At 34.8% G+C, this 23,826-nt stretch overlaps 1 protein-coding gene across 1 annotated transcript in view; it reads left to right on the top strand.

Annotated features, from left to right (window-relative positions):
• Positions 1–23,826, top strand: part of FBXL17 (F-box and leucine rich repeat protein 17) — a gene marked incomplete at its 5' end in the record, with an annotated part of 496,760 nt that overhangs the window by 21,890 nt on the left and 451,044 nt on the right. The window contains 2 exons of the mRNA XM_002917814.4: positions 852–1,109; positions 22,416–22,547. Of these exons, the coding sequence (XP_002917860.3) occupies positions 852–1,109; positions 22,416–22,547 (390 nt within the window). The remainder of the gene's footprint in view (positions 1–851; positions 1,110–22,415; positions 22,548–23,826) is intronic.

Below are 23,826 nucleotides of genomic sequence, written 5' to 3'. Positions count from 1 at the left end.
GGTAACACCTGGGTGTCCAACAATTCAGTTTAATACTGAAACTAACTCCTGGGGTTAGTGCAAAGCCTCACAGGTTATTGGCTTAGTCCCGTAAGACTGTCTCCACTTCATAGGCCAGTCACAAACCCCAGGAGTCACCTGTACTTCTCATTGATCAGCTGTTAATTCAGGAGTTCCCTCCTCAGGTTTGATAATTTGCTAGAATGACTTACAGAACTCAGGAAAATACTTATGTTTACTGTTTATTGTAAAGGATACAACTCAGGACTGGCCAGATGGAAAAGATGCGTAGGACAAGATAAGTCGGGGAGGGAGGGCGGGAAGGTGTGATGCTTCCATTCAGTCTGTGGACATGTCAGCCTCCCAGTATGTTAAGGTGTTCACCAACCCAGAAGCTCTTCAAATCTCAAGTTAAAGAGTTTTTATAACACAATCTCTAGCTCCCCTAGGAAATCAGGGTTTGGGGCTGAAAGTTACCACCCTCTAATCACATGGTGTTTGGTCTTTCTGGTGACCATATACCATCCTGAAGCTATCGGGGAGCCTCAACTTACGTTATTTCATTAGTATAAACTCCTGTGTGGTCAAAAGGATCTTGTTATGAATAAGAAAAGATACTCCTCTTAATCAGGAAATTCCAAGAGTTTTAGGAGCTCTGTTCCAAGAACTGGAAAAAAGACCAAGTATGCATTTTATATTATACCACAGTTCTTATCATGCTTTAATATTAAATGAGAAGGTTTTCTTTTGATTTTGCTATTCTATTATTTATAAAGGAAAATTTAATAAAAGAATGGAAAGTAAGTTTCTTGTAGTGAAAGTTTAAATTTATTGCTTTTTTTTCCTCATAGGTCACTGATGAATTATTGGAAAAAATTGCATCAAGAAGTCAGAATATAATTGAAATCAACATTTCTGATTGTCGCAGTATGTCTGATACTGGCGTATGTGTTCTAGCATTTAAGTGTCCTGGACTTCTTAGGTATACAGCCTACAGGTGTAAACAGCTTTCTGACACTTCTATTATTGCGGTTGCCTCTCACTGTCCTTTACTTCAGAAAGTTCATGTAGGCAACCAGGACAAACTTACTGATGAAGGACTCAAACAGGTAAATTTTAGCATCTATAAAATGATTTTACTCTGATTAACTCAAAATGTTTGCTTGAAGCTACACTTTAAAAGATTATTATGTTAAAAATAATGTGCAGACTATGGACTCTGAGAAACAAACTGTGGGCTACAGAGGTGAGGGGGGTGGGGGAATGGGATAGGCTGGTGATGGGTAGTTAAGGAGGGCACGTATTGCATGGTGCACTGGGTATTATACGCAACTAATGAATCATCGAACTTTACATCAAAAACCAGGGATGTACTGTATGGTGACTAACATATAATTATTAAAAAAAATGTGCAGAGACTAAAATAAGCTATCTTTTTTTTTTGTACCCATGAATATTCATTTTAGTGAACTAGAGTGTCATGGTTATAATTGATAAGTTAACTTTGTTGTGTTTTGTAGTGAGTGCCTGAATTTCCGTGACAAGCCATTTATTAATTCATTCTTTTGTTACTTAAATTTTATACCAAATTTTGCTTTAGGAACCAGTAGTGTGCAGTTTGGGTCAGCATGAGATTTTAAAAATTAACTTTTAATTCCCCTTTTGTGTTACTAGATGATATACTTGTGGGCTTTAAAATATATGTTTTAAAGCATAAACAGAAGTCCAAATTAAAGAGTATAAAATGAAGTAAAAGTTGGTAATTATCTATATTTAGAACAATAATTGTATTAAAAATACTATTATATGTATTTTTTCTTTGATGCACTTCCTTTGGAAATGGCGTTTAAGATTTCTTGTCTCAGAGTAGATTATTCATTCAGTGAATATTGAATGGATTTCATGTGCCAGGCCTTGAATTTGTGAATATTTAGTAATGTTCCCACTATTGTACGAGGCACTTACTGTATTTTAACATTTAATCCTTGAAATAACTTTGTGAAATAGTTAGTATTAAACTCATTTTGTAAAGGAAGAAATTAAGCCTTAGATTAATTAACTTGCCTAATGTTTAGTAAATGATGGAGTTGGGATTTAAAGCCTGGATTCTTCAAAATCTCTTCCATCTTTCTACTATTCCGCTCCAGTAGACTAAAGACCTACTCTAAAAGACCTTGAATAAAGGGGCCTGCTCTGTGAGGGCAGAGGCCATGTACATTTGCCATTTTACCTACCATTCCTTTGGCAACATTTTTGGAAGAAAATTTAATTAATAATTTCTTTCAAGGACTTTGTCAGGATTAATGTTTAAATTCAGAATTGGGTTGCAGTTCTGACATTTACCAATAAAAGCAGAGTATTAGTAAAGGCCTAGGTTTAAATCTGATCTGAGATGCACTTAGAAATAAATTGAAGAGCCCTGAATTGAAACACTACATATGAATTAATTGAAAGCTCAGTATTAGACAAAATTGGAGAGTATTCTGTTCTGTGTCAGTCCAATTTATATATTAAGAATGCTAAAATGTATATTGGAACCTGTTTTGTCTGCAAAGGGAAATTTTGTAATAGTGGTGTTACTTGTTTTAATATTTGTCCTGATCCATTTCTGTTTTATGTAGGATTACTTACTAGCAGCATGAAGTTCTTTTTTTTTTTTTAAAGATTTTTTAAAATTTATTTGAGAGAGAGAGAGAGAGTGAGCATGCACATGAGCAGAGGGAAGGGTGGGAGAGAGAGGGAGAGGGAGAAGCAGATTCCCTGCTGAGCAGGGAGTCTGACATGGGGCTTGATCCCAGGACCCTGAGATCATGACCTGAGCTTAAGACAGACACTTAACTGACTGAGCCACACAGGTGCCCGCAATATGAAGTTCTTAAATGTGTTAGAACAAAATAATCTTTAATGGGGAAGTTATAAATTTTATCAACATGGTATGATTTTTTTGTGATAGAAATGTCCAGCAAATTATACTTCACGATGAAACATTATTAAAGGTCTGTGTATTTATTAAGAAATTGACTAAATCAGTTGTATATTTAAATATGATATAATATGAATAGGTACCAGTTGAGCAGACTGTTAAGGGTGTTTCCAAAAGAATAAGATTCATAGTTATGGTTGAAGTAGAGGGAAAATAAAAAGTCTTTAAGGAGCTAGACTTAAATTATGCCAGTCAAGTGTCATGAATTTATCAGTCTTTACAACTTTGCAATTATGTTAAATCTTACCCAGAATGTAAGGTACTTTGAAACCCATTAATTTATCATAAATTAGATGTTTGCTTCAGATTTTCATGGTTTCTGAACTATGAATTAGTTATATATGAGGTAATAATCTGATAAAAGTAGTAAAACAATCAATCTTTTTCATCCATAGGTAACTTTCTTAAGTAATTTAATTATGGTAAGTCATTATATAGGAACCTCATTGCAGTATACTTTCCTATGTCTACTCTCCTATACATAATACTTTCCTGTGCTCAGTGTACTATGTACTGTAGCAGGGGGTGTCCTATTTTAGCTTCTTTTTTCTGATGGAATAGTATCGTGGCATAGTAGAATGAGAATAGCTTTCATATATACATAAAAGTTTTGTGAAGCAATGCATAGCATTATATACAGTACACATTGATATTTTCTGTTCTGTACTTTCATGTTGCATAAAGGTTGGCCTTGACCCACTCAGTAAATTTATTTCATGTCCCATTGACGTTTGATGAGGTGTGCTGTGGAGTATCTATAGTGTTAGTGAACTAACAATTTAGAAATATTATCTGAAGTTTCACAAGACCTAGAATGGAACTGTTCATGGTTGTTGGATTTTCCTGGGATTATTTCTTCGTTTTTAGTCAACATAGCATTTGATTGAGTGGTTGATCCTGTAGTTGAAGTTGCAGGGTTTTGGAGTTTTTTTCCCTCTTCTGTTAGTAAAAGCTGACAAATGTTTTAGAAAGGTATACATATATTAATGATAATGTCTTTATATTTCCATCATAACAACTATAATTTTAATAGACTTTAGTAAATACATGAAATGTATTTTTGAGTTCTATATGTTTATAAAAGTAGTTACATAAAGTACTTCTTTTTTTTTTTTTTTTTTTTAAAGATTTTATTTATTTATTCGACAGAGATAGAGACAGCCAGCGAGAGAGGGAACACAAGCAGGGGAGCGGGAGAGGAAGAAGCAGGCTCCTAGCGGAGAAGCCTGACGTGGGGCTTCGATCCCAGAACGCCGGGATCACGCCCTGAGCCGAAGGCAGACGCTTAACCGCTGTGCCACCCAGGCGCCCCTACATAAAGTACTTCTAATGGATCTAAATTTTAGTTTAGAGTTCTAATGGATCTAAATTTTAATATTTTAAGTATTGCATTCTACTTAACAGTGTTTCTCAAACTTAGGTGAAATACCTAAATATCAGACTGATTTTGACTGAACAATATGTTCTTCGTGAAATACCACCTTGAAATCTTGATATTTTTATTTCCATAAAAATAACTGTTAAGTAATTTTACCAGTGGAATGTAATTTCTGTCATATACATCCTTTAGAACTACAATCATATGTTTGGAAGTGGGAAGCACTAAGAATTAAGAATATTAAGCTCCTTGAGTTTTTCTAGTATTTCACTGCCATCTAACACTTGCTAGCAAACGAGATAGTGATAACCACAGTATTCAAAGAAATTTAAGAATTTGTATCGATTAAGTTAATATTTTATATGACTGCTTGTATTTGGTTTTAGCCATTTAATACCTCACTACAATTCATGAATTTCTGTAGAAATTTGGAAATAGTCACTATAATAAGCATCTCCTCAGATTAAAATGGCACCCAAATAATAAATGTTGCATTAATAAACTTCAGTCTTGCTTTATAATGAGTTTTTAAGCCTTTAAATATTTAGAGTGACATTAGCAAAATATCAGAGTAGGCAGTTCCAAAATCTTATTCCTCAACAGAAACATCCAAAAACAAGCAGAGACTGTTAGAACCAACTTTGCCAGAACTCTGGAAAAACATCTGTGCTTTTCAGCAACTAAACGAATGTTGAACCAAGAAAAAAACAGTTAAAAAATGGTAGGAAAGCTTTGTTAGCATTTTCACTTGTTTGTGTCCCCCACTTCTCCAGCTTGGCAACAGTCGTGAAGATAGCAGCCTGGTTCCAGAGGGAGCAAAGCAGAGTTTATAAAAAATCATCATCTTTGCCTATTCTAACCTGACTGGGAGCTCCTTGAAGGACTGATGCCTCTATCTGTTTCACCTAATTGAGACTCAAGAAGCAGTGGGCATTGATTGAAACGTTGTAAGGCAAATGAAAACCTGCAGATGCTTGGGGCAAAAGATTATGGCTGAGTTATGCCTTAGGCCTGAGAAGAAAAGCCAGGGAGAGAATTTCTTTGGGAAATTAGATTGGTCAAATTACCAGTGTATACAGGGGAATTTAGAAAGCCATGTGCATGCCCAAGCCAGGATCATGCTCAGGAAATATTTGAGAAACCCTTAAACTTTCCCTCGCTCATCTCTAGGCGTGTTGCAGGAAGTGAAGGCCAAGGCAGAGTTGTAAATGGCATTGCTAAGTATTAAAGGAATACCCAAGCACAGAACCAGTCTGTAAAGACTAGGTGAAATGTCTGTTTTTTGTTTTATTTTGTTTTGTTTTTAAGCTCTTTGTGTTCAAGGAAATATTAGTCAAAACACTGGCTGAACACAAGCCAGACCTTCAAAAATTATAGAAAGAGAAGGGTGAGAATCTGATTTTTCAAGTTACCATGTTATAATACACTATAATATTTGAATGTCTAGGTTTCAACCACAAAAAAAGCACAAGATTATGCAAAGAAACAGGAAAGAATGGCTCACTCAAAGGAAAAAAATTGATAAAAACTTTTCTTGAGGAAGTCCAGACATTGGACTTCGTAGGTAAATATTTTAAATCATTTATTATAAACATGCTCCAAAAGTTAAGGGAAAGCATGGACAAACAACTAAAAATTCTAGAAACTGAAACAAAGAATTCTAGAAAATGATGTTTGAAAAAATCGAGAATATCAGTAAAGGTCTAGAAATTATTAAAAGGAACTAAATAGTAATTCTGGAGCTGAAAAGTACAATAACTGATATTAAAAATATGCTACAGGAATGCAATATTAAATGAGGGCAGGCAGAAGAAAGAATCAGTGAATCTGGAGATAGGACAAAGTGAATTATTGTGTCTGAGAAGAGAAAGAAAAAAAAAAATGAAGAAAAGTGAATAGAGCCTAAAGGACGTGTGAGCTACCATAAAGGAGAGCATGATTTGCATTATGGAAGTCCTAGAAGGAGAATGGGGAGAGAGAGAGGCAGGAGGAATATTTGGAGAAATAATGACCAAAACATATCAAATTTGATGAAAGGTATGAATCTATATATTAATATATATATTGATATATATAACATATATAAATATAAATCTATATACATATTGATATATATTGATGTATATCAACAATATATATATTGAAATATATAGATAGATATATTGATATATATAACTATATATAACTCAATGAGCTCCAAGTAGGTTAATTTCAAAGAGACCTACAATGAGACACATAATAGTTAATTGTCAAAAGCCAAAGACAAATAGAGAATCTTGAAAGCAGCAGCAAGAGTAGGGATTCCTAACATATAAGGGATCCTTGATAAGATTAACAATTGATTTATCGTATGAAACCATGGAAACCAGAAAGCAATGGACTGATGTATTTAAAGGGCTGGGAGAAAAAATATCAACCAAGAATGCTATATCTGGCAAAACTGTCCTTCAAGAATGAAGGCAAAAATAAGATATTCCCAGATAAACAAAAATTGAGGGAGAGGTACCTGGCTGGCTCAGTTGGTGGAGCACGTGATTCTCAATCTTGGGGTTGTAGGTTCAGGCCCCATATTGGGTAAAGAGATTACTTAAAAAATTTTTAAAAACACTTTAAAAAAAATTGAGGGAATTCATTGTTAGTAGACCTGCTGTACAAGAAATGCTTAGAAGAGCCCTTTAGGCTGAATAAAAGGACATAGCTAGTAACTGAAAGCTGAATGAAGAAAAAAAGAACATGATAACTACATAAGTAAATATAAAAGATAGTTTTACTTCACTTTTGGTTTGTAACTCCTCATTTTTTCTGTGATTGAAAAAGCAAATGTATAGAATAAGAATTACAAATTTATGTTAATGAGCACATAATGTATAAAAATGTCATCTGTGATAACAATTTAAGTAGAAGGGGTAGAGACATACAGGAGCAGAGTGTATACTGTTGAAACTGTGTTAGTATTATTCAAATTATGCTATTAAAAGTTTAAGATGTTAATTGTAGTCTCCATGGTGACCATTAAGAAAAAACTGAAATACGCGCAAGAAAGTAATGGGAAGAGAATCAAATGGTATACTGCATAAAATCTATAAAATAAAAAAAATGCAGTAATGGAGGAATTGAGGAACAAAAAACATATAAGACATACAGTAAACAAATATTTTTTTAATGGCAGAAATAAATCCCTATCAATAGTTACTTTAAGTTAAGATTATTAATTGGGGCACCTGGCTGGCTCAGTAGTAAAGCATGTGACTCTTTTTTTCTTTTTTAAAGTAGGCTCCATGCTCAACGTGGGGCTTGAACTTACAATCCTGAGACAAGAGTTGCATGCCCTACTGACTGAGCCAGCCAGGCACTCTGTGACTCTTTTTTAAAAAAAATATTTTATTTTTAGCTGATCTGTACACTCAGCATGGGGCTTGAACTCACAACCCTGAGATCAAGAGTCATATGATCTTCTGAATGAGCCAGCTAGGCACCCCAGGCATGCAACTCTTGATCCTGTGGTCATGGGTTCAGGCCCCATATTGGGTGTGGAGTCTACTTTAAAAAAAAAAAGTTAAATAGATTAAACTCTAAAAGGCAAAGATTGGCAGAATGAATAAAAAAATAACCATGCATATAATGTCTATAAAAGTCTCATTTTATTTTTTTAAAGATTTTTATTAGAGAGAGAGAGATAGAGTGCAAGAGGTGGGAGTGTCAGAGGGAGAAGCAGACTCCCCGCTGAGCGGGGACCTGATGTGGGGCTCGATGCCGGTACTCCAGTATCATGACTTGAGCCGAAGGCAGACGCTTAACCGACTGAGCCACCCAGGCGCCCCAAGAGTCTCATTTTAGATACAGACAGAATGAGGTTAAAAGTAAAAGGATGGAAAAAGATATTCCATTCAAATGCTAAAAACCAAAGAGAGCTGGAGTAGCTGTATTATCAGAAAAAAATCAATTTTAAGTCAAAAAAGTTTATGGCAGACAATGAAGCTCGTTATATATTGATACAAGTTTCAATTCTTCAGGAAGATAGAACAGTTATAAGCATGTGCATACTAAAAAACAGCATAATATATGAAGCAAAAATGGAAAGATTTGAAGGGAGTGATAGGTAGTACTCCATTAGTAATTGGAGAGTTTGAGACTGCATTTTAGGATGAATACAACAACCAGACTGAAGATCAACAAGGAAGTAGAGGACTTGAACAAGGCTCTAAACCAATTATTCCTAGTAGACATATGTAATACACTCAAGTGTACATGGAACATTTTCAAAATTAGACCATATTTGGACCACAAAACAAGTGTTAATAAGTACAAAAAGATTAAAATCATGCAAGTGTCTTCTGTGACCACAGTGAAACAAATCTAGAAATCAGTAACAAAAGGAAAACTCAAAAATATGTAAAGATGTGGAAATTAAACAACACACTCTTACACAATCAGTGAGTCATAGAGGAAGCCATAAGAGAAATTGGAAAATACCTTGAAGTGAGTGAAAATTAGGACGCAATATACCAAAAGTTAAGAGATGCAACAAAAGCAGTGCTCAGAGGGAAATTCATGGCTGTGAAAGCTTAACATTACAAAGAGAGAAAAATCTAAAATAACCCAAAAAATGAAGGAAAATCTGAAATTAGTAACCTAAATTCATACCTGAAGGAACTAGAAAAAGAAGAGCAAACTAAACCCAAAGTTAGCAGAAGGAAGGTAATAATGATCAGAGCAGAGATGAATGAAGTAGAAAAAAGAACAACTATAGAGAAAATGGCTGAGACCAAAACTAGTTTTTCTGAAAATATTAACAAAAATGACGAACCTTTAGGTAGTCTAAGAAGAAAAGAGGAAAGACTCAACTTACTAAATCAGAATTTAAGCATGAACATTACCACCAACTTTATAGAAATAAGGGTTCTATAAGAAAATGATGAGCAATTACACACCAACAAACTGGAGAGCCTAGATGAAATGGGCAAATTCCTAGAAATACACGAATTACAAAAACCAACCCAAGAAGAAGTAGAAAATCTGAATAGACTTACAACAGGTAAGGAGATTGAACCACTAATACAGATCCTCCCAACAAAGAAAAGACAGAGACCAGATGGCTTCCCTGGTGGATTTTCTCAAATATGTAAAGAGTTACTACCATTCCTCCTTAAACTCTTCCAAAATGTTTAAGAGGCAGCAGTACTTCCTAACTCCTGTGAGGCCAGTATTACCCTGATTCTGAAGCCACACAAGGAACTACCAGAAAAGACAATTACAGACCAATATCCTTAATGAGTATAAATGCAAATATTCTCAACAAAATAGCAAACAGAAGCCAGCAGCATATTGAAAGTGATTTATTCCTTGATTGCAAGTGTGGCTCAGCATATTAAAATTGATCAATCTAATATACCACATTACTAGAATGGTGGAAGAAAAACATAATCATATTAATTCGTATAGAAAATGCATTTGGTGATTCCAATACTTTTCCATGACAAAAATCACTCAATAAACTAGGAATAGAAGGATACTTCCTCAGCATAAGAAAGCCCATTTATGACAAAATTATGGTTAATACCATATTCAATGGTGAATGACTGAAAACTTCGCCTAAGTTCAGGAACAAAACCAGGATGTCCACTTTTGCTATTTCTCTTCAGCATTAAACTGGAAATTCCAGCCAGAGTAATTAGGCAAGAAAAAGAAATGAAAGACTTTAAAATTGGAAAAGAAGAAGTCAGACTGTCTCAGTCTGCAGATGACATGGTTTTATACAACATACCTCAGAGATACTGCAGGTTCGGTTCCAGACCACCACAGTAAAGTGAATATTGCAATAAAGCAAGTCAAATTAATTTGATTTCCCAGTGCATATAAAAGTTAAGCTTACACTAAATTGTAGTCTACTAAGTGTGCAATAGCATTATGTCTAAAACAATAATGTACATGCCTTAATTAAAAGCTACTTCATTGTTGAAAAGTGCTAACCATCATCTGAGCTTTCAGGGAGTCATAATCTTTTTGCTGGTGGAGGATCTTGCCTTGATGTTGTTGGCACTGATCAGGGTGATGGTTGCTTAAGTTTGGGGTGGCTGTGGTAGTTCCTTAAAATAAGACCATAGTGAAGTTTGCTGCATCAGTTGCTTTTTCCTTCATGAATGATTATTCTCTATAGCATGCAATGCTGTTTGATAGCATTTTACCTACAGTAGAACTTTTTTAAAAATTGGAGTGAATCTTCTTAAACCCTGCTGCTATTTATCAGCTAAGTTTATGTCATATTCTAAATCCTTTGCTGTCATTTCAACAATCTTCACAGCATCTTCACCAGGAGTAGATTCCATCTTAAGAAACTACTTTCTTGGCTTATCCATAAGAAGCAACTCTTCATCTGTTAATGTTTTATCATGAGATTGCAGCAATTCAGTCCCATCTTCAGGCTCCACTTCTCATTTTAAAGAAAGTATAAGTGTATATCTTTATGACCTTGGATTTGGTCATGATTTCTTAAATATGACTCCAAAAGGACAGGCAACAATGTAAAAAACAAACTGGACTTGATTAAAATTAAAAACGTGTGTTTCAATGAATATTCTCAAGAGTGAACAGGAAACCCACAAAATGGAGAATATTTGCTAATCTTAAATCTGAAAAGGGTTTAATATTTAGAATACCTAAAAGACTATTACAGTTAAAGATCAACAAAACCCCTCCCAAGAACTCAATTGAAAAATGGGCAAAATACTTGAACATATTTTTATCCAAAGAAGGGATACAAATGGCTAAGAAGCACATGAAAAATGCTCAACATTATTGGCCATTAGAGAATTGCAAATCAAAACCACGAGATATCACTTTATATCTACTCTGATATAAATAGGCCCAAACAAACCCAAAAAAACAGAAAATAACAAAGTGTTGCTTTGGATGTGAAGGAATTTGAACTTTATACATTGCTGGTGGAATTGTAAAATGGGGCACCTGGTGTGGAAAACATTTTGGTGGTTCCTCAAAAGATTACAAACCGAATTACCATATGACTCAGCAATTCCACCCTAAATATATACCCCACATAATTGCAAACAGTGATTGAAATAGGTACTTATTTATATTACTTGTCATAGCAACATTATATAGTCAAGGTGTGGAAACAACCCAAGTGTCCATTAAGAGATGAGTGAGTAAACAAAATACATATATATGTATGGAATGAAATGCTGATACAGGTTACCACATGAATGAACCTTGAAAACATGTGCAAAGTTAAATAGGCTAGACACAAAGAACAAGCATAATATGATTCTACTTATATAAGATATCTAAAGTAGACAAATTCATAGAGATATAACAAATAGAGGTTTTCAGAGGCTGGGGGGATTAGGGAATGGGGAGTTGTTGCTTAATGGGTAGAGAGTTTGGGGTGATGATAAAGTTTTGAGAATAGATATGGTGATGGTTGCATAACACTGTGAATGTAATTAATACCACTGAATTAAATACCTAAATATGAGTAAAATGGCAGTTTTATGTTCTATATGTTTTACCACAAAGGAGAAAAATATCTGTTTTTAGGTTCCAGGTTTGTATAAGATAAAGGAAAATGTCAGTCTTACCTATCTTTCGTGACGTTCAGTCAGGGAATGAGCGGGTATGTGTTGAGCATCTACCATGTGTCGGGCACTAGTCATATACTCTAACTATATTTTCATATGTTTAACTCCTTTCTTGATTCACATGCGCTCTGTGAGCTAGGTATTAATCCTTTTTTGTAGATGAGGAAGCAGTTACAGAGAGATTATAAGTAATTTATCTGAGGTGAGATAATAAGTGATAGGACTAACACTCCTATCCAGGGGTGTCTAGAGTTCATACTAAATCTACTTAGTTCTTCCCTCCACTTTCCAGATGACATGGCACATGTTTTATCCCTCTAATGATTATTGATGTTTATTAGACTGAAAAACTAGAGATCTTGAAAGGTCTTTTTTATCAAAATGTGTTATGTTTAGTTAAAGGATATTTTAAGTATTCTTTCTAAATTAGCATCACAAGTAATATATGTTGGTTGCTTTTTGTATATGCTATGCAATTTTATCTTCACAACAGCACTGAGGTGGTATTTCAAGTGAAAAATGGAATCTCTTTTGAGATAAGGAACTTGCCCAAGTTCATATAGCTGGGAAGGTATGGAGCCAATACTCTCTTTCAATTCTGCTTGATCTCTGAATCATATCATGTGGTATCATGTCTAGGATTTTATGCTGGGATGTCCAATTCTAGAGAGTCCAGTGAGTAGAAAGTATTTTTCATCTGTAACTAGAAATGTAGGGCCTTTATTTTAATGCCAACAGGCTTTTTTGTCCTGGAAATTCATCTTTATAACATTTCTGAAACATTCCCTTTACGTGGCTCCTAATGAATAGTTTTCTAATAGCTTCCTTCTTTACCCATTAATAATAATTAATAATGATGCATAACATTAAGCACTTTTATGTGCCTTGCAGCATGCTAATTAGCATTTCAATGTGTATTGTCATTTTCTAATCTTCTCAACAACTCTGAGTATAGGTAGGCATTGTTAAAATTTAATGTAAGGCTGATGGGCCTGAGAATAGAAGTTGGTCAGTTAACTGAAAATCAGTTAAATAATGGAGTCACAAAAATCAATGTGTATCATAAACATTTTAATTAAAAAACTATATAAATGTAATTCATTAGTGAGTCTTTTGTCTTTTGATATAGGGTTAAAGCCTTTTTCTGGAGTTAGAGATGACTAGTTAGAGTTTGGACTTTTTCTGCTTAAACTATAACAGTGATGTGGCCTTCATGATTCTTAGTTGTTTTTTTTCATTGAAGTGGAACTTAAAACTACTAATGAAGGAATATGAGTTCAGCTTTGTTCAGAATATGATTTTTCCAGTACAGATCTTTTTCAGCTTACCATGGGATTACAGTCAATAAACCTATCATAAATTGAAAATCCCCTAAGTTAAAAATGCACTTGGATTTTTTTTTTTTAGAATGGGGGAGGGGTAAAGGGAGAAGGGAGAGAGACAATATTTTAATTTTTTTAAATATATATATTTTTAGCGGCGCCTGGGTGGCTCAGTCATTGAGCGTCAGCCTTTGGCTCAGGGTGTGATGCTGGCGTTCTGGGATCGAGCCCCAGATCAGGCTCCTCCGCGGGGAGCCTGCTTCTTCCTCTCCGACTACCCCTGCTTGTGTTCCCTCTCTCGCTGGCTCTCTCTCTCTGTCAAATAAATAAAATCTTTAAAAAAAAAAAGAATCAATAAATTAAAAATATATATGTATTTTAAATTTACTTATTTGAGAGAGAGCAAAGTGAATGAGAGACAACACGAGGTGGGGGGAGGGGCAGGGGGAGAGGGAGAAGCCGACTCCCTCCTGAGCAGGCAGCCTGCTGCAGGGCTCAGTCCCAGGACCCTGAGATCCTGACCTGAGCTGAAGGCAGATGCTTAACAGAGTGAGCCACCCAGACATCCTGGGAGAGAATCTTAAGTAGGCTCCATGCCCGGTATGGAGCCAGGTGCACTGGATCTCTTGAACCTGAAATCACACCTGAGCTGAAATAAGAGTCGGATGCCTAACCAACTGAGCCACCCAGGTGCCTCCAAAAAATGTGTTTAATACACCCAACCTACCTAACATCATAGCCCAGCTGACCTTAAACTTGCTCAGAACCCTTATATTAGTTTACAGCTGGGCAAAAGTGTGTAACACAAAGTTTATCTTATAATAAAGTATTGAATATCTCATGTAATTTATTGAATATTGTATGAAAGTGAAAAGCAGATGGCTTTTTTTTATGGGTTAGAATGATTTTAAGTGTGCTGGTTGTTTACCATTGTGATTACATGGCTGACTGGGAACTGCGGTTCCCTGGTGCTGCCTGGCATCAAGAGAGTATCTTACTGCATATTGCCTGGCTGGAAAAAGATCAAAGTCCAAAAGTCAATGTATGGTTTCTACTGAATGTGTATTGCTTTCGCACCATCTTAAAGTAAAGAAATCATAAGTCAAACCATCCTAAGTTGGGGACCATATGGTTATCTTACCCAAAACTAGTTCAACAGCAGCTTTTTATGGCTTGCCTTCATTGAACGCAAAACATTCAACCTAGTTTTTATAGCAACAGCTTTCTTTTTCTTACTCATTAAGTCAGTTTATTTCTTAATATAATTATGTTATAAAAATTACAATCAGAAAAAACAGGTTTGGGAACAAACATCCCTGCATCTTGGCAGTTTTTTCCCTCACTTTTATTGACACTTGCTACTTCAGTGTGTTGATTTTTTTATTGTGGTAAAATATACATAACATTTACCATTTTAACCATTTTTAAGCATACAGTTCAGTGGCATTAAGTACATTTACAGTGTTGTGTGACTATCACCAGTATCTATTTCTAGAACCTTTTCATCATTCCAAAAAGTAATTTTATACCAATTAAACAATTACTTTGTATTCTCCTTCTCTTTCTCCCTCATCCCCTAGTAAGCTCTGTTTTGAGTTCTGTGTTTATGAATCCTGTGCCTATTCTAGCTATCCCATATTAGTAGAATCATATAATATTAATTATTTTGTATTAATTATTTTGTTTTCAGAGTTCATGTATGTTGTAGCTTTTAACACTTTCATTCCTTTCCATTGTATGTATAAACTACATTTTTTTCTATTCATCTGTTGAGGGACACTTAATAGCTTTCTGTGTTTTTAAAGTTAAGTTGAAAAAGTTTTGTTCACAATATTTTCTTTGTTAAAACAGTAATGACAGAGGTTTTTGGGGAATTGGTGCTAATATAGCATTTTTGCTGGTTTTCTAAAAAATAAAATATCTTTTCAGCATGTAATAAATTAAATGATTATTCCATATATGTTAAAATATATTATTCTGTATATGAATTTTCATTTACTCTGAATTTTAATTATGCACCATGCCAATGCAATTAAAAAAACTAGTATTGGTACACATTTTGGAAGCTTATGTGTCATATTTTCATTGTATTGCATGGAACTTTTTTAAATAAGGCAAAGTTGAATGATATAAATGTAGGGAAAAGATTCAAATTTGAGTCCTTAAAGTGGGTCAGATGAGTGGCATTTTGAAAAATTTGCATGGCTTTCTTCCATATCTCATTGTCTGTGCTACTGTACTACAAATGATGAAACTAATGAATCAAATTATAAAATTGTCATTTTTATGATTTTTATAAATATGAACAGTTAGCATAGATTGGTGAAGTTGCTAGAAGATACGGATTGAATTTTATTCACTGTTCTCATTTGCATGTGTATAATAATTACAGTGGTGACAGATTGGGAATGGAAAGTGTAAGGAATAACTTTCCTTTTCTAATGAAGGCAGCATATTTTAAAAATATTTTCTTAATAATGGTTTTGAGCAACTTTCATGTGGCATTGGAAAACCTAATCTTGTTTTTATCCCTTAACATTGTTGTGGTTTCAGTTGTATAGATTTCGTTGTCCATTGAAGTATACTCTTCCTAAGGTTTTGTTTTATTATAAAAATAACCTGGTGATAAACAGATGGCTTTTTTTTCCCAAGATTTATTTATTTATTTGAGAGAGAGAGAGAGAGAGAACAAGGGGCAGGGGGAGAGAACTCAAGCAGACTCCCCACTGAGTGCAGAGCTCCATGTGGGGCTCGATCTCACGCCGCTGAGATCATGACCTGAGCTGAAACCAAGAGTCAGCTGCTTAACTGACTGAGCCACCCAGGCACCCCACAGATAGCTTCTTAAAACAGATTCTCTTTTATAATTCTCAAGGGTAATGTGCAATATTTTAATTAAAATTTGAGATGGCTGGGAAAATCACCTCTCAACATTTTATTGAAAAATTTGAAAAATACCTTTGGATGTGTTTGAGCAAATTTGTGAATAATCTTGAATGATTATTATAAAGAAAAGAGTGAATCAAGAGCAAACCATTTTCTGTTTATTTAGTCCATTTGAAGTTCTAATTGCTGTCACAAGTGAAAATGAACTATGGCTTAATGGGTGGATGGAGTGGATTCTTTTAAGTGATGGAGTGACCACCGGTACTCTTTTCATTAAATGCTTTCCTTCAAGGTTGATTGATGGGCGCCTTTGGCACATTATTCTTCCTGAGTTACAGAGGGGTCTTCTATCACTATTCATCTGAATTTACCTTTTATAGGTACCTAGATACTGAACTGATGTTGGTAAAAATTCAGAACCTCTTAAAAGCTATACCTGGGTTCTATGTCTTAGGTCCATAAGAACATTTCCTTGGGTGAAGAGTGAGAGTTAGGATTGTACCTGGCGTGAATGCCAGATACAAGTAGCAATGAAGGGCAGGCTGGGTGAGAATGGAGAGGCGTGGTTGGAGCTAAAATTCCACAAGGTTGATAATCTCCATTACCTGGAAGGGCCCTCAGGCAGCAGTTTCCCAGTACCTAACCAAGGTAAGTGGTGATATTCATCTAGTCAACATCAACCAGATAGGTATTTTTATCTGATGATGAGTAGTTACCATTTCAGAGTGTTCTTTGGTAAGGTAGAAAGCAATATGGAGATAATTTTGAGGTGTTTGTAGATCCTTTAGGAACTGATTTTTGCTGGGATAAGAATTAATGAGGGTAAACTATTTACTTGATACAGAAGGAGATGTATTATAATTTAGAGTTTTCTACCTTGGCACTGGTTCCTGTGGGGGTTTCTTCTAGTGGGTTTCTGCTCTGCCAAGTTGTTTTTCTATGTCTACCTTTTTGTCTCTCCAATTCTAGGGACAGAGGTTTTCCTGGTAACCTCACTTCTCTAAGAAGAGTTGTTGATTTTTCAGTTTGTTCAGCTTTTTACTTTTTGTTAGTATGTAGTGGTGACTCTTAAGTTCCTCACATGCTGGACTTGAAACTGCAGGTTGATTTTTTAAAAAAGGTATTACTATTGCTATATGATGACCTTGATCTTATTTGCCCTCAGTTTTCTGCTTTAGTATGTGTGGAAATCTATCTGTGGAAAGTACAAGGTCTTTAACTTGCATGATCTAGAATAGGCCTTATACTGGGGCTTGGTTCTTACTCCATAGTACCACCTTTTTGGTATGTCATCTGGTAGCCAGGGCTCTCCATCTTGGTAGGGCCAGAGCTCCAATGTCTCTAGCACTCTAGTCTCTCTGAATAGAGAAATCCATATTTAGAAGAGTTATATACTGCTTCTATGGTTTTAGGTAGAGGACTAATTGAACTAAATTTAGTGCATGCTGACAAGGATATTCATATAAGCCTTGGTTGATGCCCTCTGAATATTTTCCTATGGACAGTGGACAAGACAGTTGCAGCATTGAGAGATCTGACCAACATTAGCAAAACTGGGAAATACACTGGGTAAAATGATTGAGTCTTCAATGACTGGATAGTCTGGAACCTTAAGACATTTATAGTTGGGGTAATATGATTAGTTCAGATAGGCAGTCATGGAAATGGAATCTTGCCTCTCATGCCCAGTGACGATGTCTAGAATAAAACATCAGTTTCTGCAGTGAGACTAAATGACAGTAATTATCCTCTGAGGTGCTCTTTTTTGATAAGTTTCTGGGGCTCTCCTACTGCTAATGTCTGTTGAAGCCATCCACATCGTTCTTATTTGTATATGGCTACCCATGTAGCCCTACCTATATGGAAAGTCACTTGTTTATATGTAAGTCTATCAAAGACACTTGTAAAAGTCGAAATACCAGATAATCAATTTAAAACTTTCTCGTAGGCTAAAGCAGTGTGACTTACATGTGTTAACATGAGACTCTGCTGACCTGTTTATACAAACTGATGTCTAAGACCCTACCAGATACCCCGTTTTTTTTAAGATTATATTTATTTAAGAGAGAGAGAAAGCGTGAGTACATGAGTGGGGGAAGGGGCAGAAGGAGAAGCAGACTCCCCACTGAGCAGGGAGCCTGATGTGGAACTCGATCACAGGACCCTGAGATCATGACCTGAGCCGAAGGCAGACGCTTAACCGACTGAGCCACCCAGGCGCCCCTCATTCACTCCTGTATAGATTCTGTTGTATTTTTCAGTGATCCTGTTTACTAAGTGTTGAGGCCTCTTTAGTTCCTAGGATCTGAACAGATTAACAAGAGAAGGGAATAGGGGCAGAGGAAAAATATCAAATCAACTTTATTATTCAGAAAGGCTAGATTGGAGAATATTGCTTAGAAATAGAGTTAAGTGGGCTTGTTAACTCAACTCTGGAGTTTGGCCAGCGGGCCCACTATCATCAGCTTGGCCAGACCAGCAGAGTGGCCTGCAAATGTAGAAGGGATGCTCGTTTGCCATGGTCAGTTTGTTTCCAGGGGGAAGAAGGATAGAGATGAGCTGAGCATATCCAGTTCATTAAACACAAACTAATCAATGGAGAGACAAGGAATTAAACTAATTGAACTTTCTTCAAAAGAAGGAAGCAATTCCCTTCCAAGCTCAATGTATTTTCTTGATTTATCCATTTTAGACTATCTAGGCCGATTCCTTGCTATGGAAGAGGAAAAATTAGCTTACTTACCCTTGTCTCCTATTTTCTCATCCTCCCAACATAATTCTTTTGTAATTTTGATTAAATAAGTATTTGGTATTTACATTTTATAATTATGTACCTATTTTTCTCTATAGAATTTTGTTATTGAAATTAATAAATGTCTTTTTGTCCCCTTTAGTTTACTTATTTTTAATGGTCTTAAGACAAATGGGGCTAAATGTTTTTCCACAGTTGCATTAGTATATTGATATGCAGATAGATAGTCAAACATATCTTATAGCAGATTTTCTGGGGATAGGCTGAAGGCTCCATTTTGGACTTTTTGCATACAAGTGCTCTTGCATTAATGGTCATCTGAGTATCTTAACCTTTATCATTATCCTTGAGGTTTTCCTGATCTTGCAGTTGTTTTAGATATCCTATTAGATGTCATACGTTCTTTCTTTTGGTGTATCCTTACGTTTTGTAGAGCACAGATTCTAGTAACTTCCTGGTAAAGAATATACAGGAGGTATATCTTTTGAGAACTTGCACGTCTGAAAATGTCTCTCTTCTATCCTCACACTTAATTCATAGTCTGAATCCTGAGTATAGGATTCTAGGTTTGAAGTACTTTTCCTTCAGAATTTGATGGCATTGCTCTGTTGCCTTCTTTCAGTGTTGTCATTAAGCAGTTTGATGCCTTTTTAATCCTAATCCTTTGTATGAAATCTGCTTGTGGAAGTCTGTAGAATCTTTTTTTTATACTCTTTAATTCTGACATTTTGTGTTGATTTGCTTTGCCATGGGTCTGTTTTTGTCATTTGTGCTGGACATATAAGTGAGCCTTTTCAGTCCATACTTTTTTATACTGGAACATTTTATAGAAAATTATTTATTTGAATTTCTTCATTTTCACCTTATAAACTTTTGCATCATCGCCACATTTTCAGCAGTATGCTTTTGCTGTCAGCTTTGCATGGTGTACCCCAGTCCAAAAACCCTGTGTTTTACTCACCCCAGTGAACTCCAGTCTTTTTGTTATTGTGGGAGAGTGGACTTTGTAGTGATGAGGAGGTGATCTGAATGGTTAACTACTCTTTAGACTTTAAAGAATCCTGGTGTTTTTAATGTGAATTGCGCCCTCAATGCCAGATGTGTGTGAGCCTATGAGGAGTTTTGTAGTGATTATCAAGTTGCTTTTACACTTTCCCCACTGTTGGCTTTGGAGTCAGCTTTTTTAGGTGTAAATAATGTGCCATGGTACATTTATTCTTGAAATATATGTGCTTTTATGCATTATAAGATCTGGTAGTGGATCTAATGAATATAATGAATACTGATGAACAAAATGGTATTTTGATGATATCTCCAACAGCAGTAATATTATATAAAATTATCTTTGATTTCTGTTGTTTACGAAGTCATGTGTACTGCTAAACTATTGTGATTTTTGTTTATATTAATAAGTGAAGCAAAGGCTAGAGTACATTTAGAGGATAGTATGAAAATTAAAGTGTACTCCTTTTTTCTCATCTGCTTTCCTGGAATCCTTGAAGTCCACCAGTGGACCCAATTTAGAATTCCTGAATTAACTGGAACATGGTGGTATATGAGACCATAATCATGGTTTCCCATATTCGTCCATTTTTCAAAGAGGCCTCTCTACATCGCATAACCAGGATCAGACTTTTCATTCATTCAGCAAATATTTGCTCAGCATCAGCTAAGTTAAGCATAAGACACTGGGCGCCAGGGATAGTTAGTTAGCAGGCAAACTTCTGTCTTCATGGAGTTTACATTTCTAGTGGAATATATAATTGGTTATAGTGTGGCCTAGATGAACATAACATAGTGTAACTATATCAGCACTCCTGGAAATATAACTGAATTCACATATTGTTGCTTTACTTGAAACAAAACTTGAAAGTTTTCTTTAATCATTAAAGTAACATTTATTTTTAAAAAGATGTGAGAAGACTGATAGGCAGAAAAGAAAAAAAACATGCATTACAGCACTAATCAGAAAAAAGTACTGTTAACACCTTGGTGTAATTTCAGTCTCCTTTCTATACACATATGCACATATGTATATTTAAATATGGATAATTTGCTTACAAAAATTGGATTATATTGTAAAAACTTTTGTAAAATTTTCATTTTTGTGAAGTCATTTTTAATGGCTGTATAATATTGTTTTCTGAAAACACTGTAATTTGTATCTTTAGGTTTTCTATTTTACTATTAAAAAATTCCTTTTGCTAATTTCTTATAGCTAAATCTTAACCAAATACTTTTATTTAATTCCAACAGTTTATTATAAAAAATTTTATATATATGGAAAATTTGAAAGAATTTTACAGTGAGCACCTATATACCCACTACCTAGATTATATAATTAACATCTTTTTTTGTATTTCTTTTATGTTTTTATTTTAATTGCAGTTAGTTAATATACAGCATTATGTTAGTTTCAGGTGTACAATATAGTAATTCAGCAGTTCCATACATTGCCCTGTGCTCTTTATGACAGTGCACTCCTTAAACCCCATCAACATTTAACCCATCCTCCTACCCTATAATTAACATTTTAGTATGGGTAATCTATCCAGTTATCTGTCCCTCTGTAGTTAATTTTTTGGTAAAGCTGGGTCATTTTTTTCATTTATGCTGAGTAGCCTCCAGGAAGATTTTTAGTATTAATTTACATTCTTACCAGTGGTATATTGCACACTTCGAATCCTTGCTGACACTGAGTTTTATTATTTAATGTAATTTTTTTTAGATAATTTTTGATATATAGGTTTACTAAATAAGTTTCTTATTTTAGCTCTAAGATGACTGTATTCATATGTAATACTCATGAAACAGCATTCATTTATAGTTTGCTTTGATCATCTAATGTCCACTGTAGCTTTTGAAGAGAAATGTATGTAATTTGTTCTTTGTGATACTTGATGGTTTTAATGGGAACATTTCACCTGTTTGGTAACTATTTAAGATACACTTGGGATTTTAGTCAGGGAACCATTAGTCCTTTTGTTTTCAGTTTATGCACCACCATATGTAAGTAAGTACTCTAAAATATCATCTATAGCATATTCAGACTTTTTTCTCTTTCACAGAATAAGTGAGTTGATGGAGAGAAATGATTGGGGTAATCAGAAGTGGAAGTAGAATCTAATGACTTAAATATTCTTTCAATCATTAGACCTTTGCCTCACTTCTTGGAACTTTGTTTTATTCCTTGGAACTGGGCCCCACAAGTATAACAATATAACTGACTCAAGAGACATAAAACTGTGAATTTGAGGTAAATATTAAGGAATCTAGGCACCTTGGGTAGGCGTATAGTACGAGGTAGCCTCGTAATTAGAAGACGGGGAGGCTCACACAATACTGATTTAATTTACAGTTGCCTACATTCCGTTTCATTTTAAAAGTAGTTTATATTCAACTTCGATATGGCTATTTTTAAAAATTATATGGAAATCCCACTCGGAGTATGTTATCTATGTTATTTTCTGAGCATTCAGTCAAATCTCTTTGTTTACAGCTGGGCTCAAAGTGCAGAGAACTCAAAGATATTCATTTCGGCCAGTGTTACAAGATCTCAGATGAAGGGATGATCGTCATAGCTAAGGGCTGTCTGAAATTACAAAGAATATACATGCAGGAAAACAAATTAGTAAGTACTTGTTACCATCCTTGTGTTTTTTATTTTGTTTCTAACCTTTGATTTCCTTATAACTTAGCTTATAAATTTTTATCCGCTTATTTTGGTGGTTTAGAGGCAAATACTACTTAAAGCAAGAATCCTTGCAAAACGATAATTTTATAAATTGATCCTATAATTCTGTAGGTGCTTTTATGTGGTACTTGCATGTTAAAAATTCCTCATTAGCATATGCTAATATGTTTTTGTCTAAGTTCTGACAGTGAACTAACTCAGGTAAATTGGAAAAAGTATATTTAGTTGCTAAATATAAGCATGTGGTTGTTGTTCCTTCTGATTCCCTAGGGATAGTAATACTTCTAGGTAGTTAGAATTTTTTTACTGTTAAGGAAGATGTACACATGTGAAATAGAGCCTTTCACTTACTATGGTGAAAAATGGGATTTAGTAAACTGAGGCAGATAATCTTGGTAGTTATATAGATTTTATAGCCTAAGCCCATACATATATTCACAATTAATGTATGATATATATTTAAAACCATTTAATTTTATTTTATTGAGGAATAATTCACATACCAAAAAATTCACTCTTTTAAAAAAGTGTTACAACTCAGTGGTTTTTAGTATATTCACAAAGCTGTGCAATCATCATCACTAATTCTAGAACAGGTTCATTACCCCCAAAGAAACTCTGTGCTCATTAGTTGTCATTCTCAATTCCCCCTTCCTCCAGCTCCTGGCACCTGGTAACCTACTTTCTGTCTGTGTGGATTTGCCTGTTCTAGGCATTTCATACAAATGGAATTACATAGTATTTGGTATTTTGTGTCTGGCTTCTTTCACTTAGCACAATGTTTTCAGGGCTCATTCATGTAGTAGCATGTATCAGAACTTCAGTCTTTGTAATGGTTGAGTAATACTCCAAATCTTTTAAATTTTGATGATAGGTACATAATATAAGTTAACAGAAAATGTTGTCATTAGGGAGGCACTAGTAGATTTCTCAATGTTGAGAGTATACTTTAAAACGTAGGCAAGGTAGTATTGCATATTTACAAAGGAGACCTGCTGTTCAATTGTATCCCCAAATAAAGAGATCTTTTTGTTGCCCTTTGGAATTAGTTTACAAAATTTAATAAATATATCTCATAAATTAATGTAAGTTTTGAAAGGTCTCTAGAAGTATCAGCACTTCAAATGAGATAATGCTAATATTTATTTTTTATTTATTTGAGAGAGGGTGGGGGCAGAGGGCCAGAGGGATGGGGAGGGAGAGAATCTTTTTTTTT

This window comes from Ailuropoda melanoleuca, chromosome 3, assembly GCF_002007445.2.
Source record: "Ailuropoda melanoleuca isolate Jingjing chromosome 3, ASM200744v2, whole genome shotgun sequence".
Taxonomy (NCBI): Eukaryota; Metazoa; Chordata; class Mammalia; order Carnivora; family Ursidae; genus Ailuropoda; species Ailuropoda melanoleuca.
Note: the sequence above shows the minus strand (reverse complement) of the source record. Positions and strands in the feature narration are given on the sequence as shown.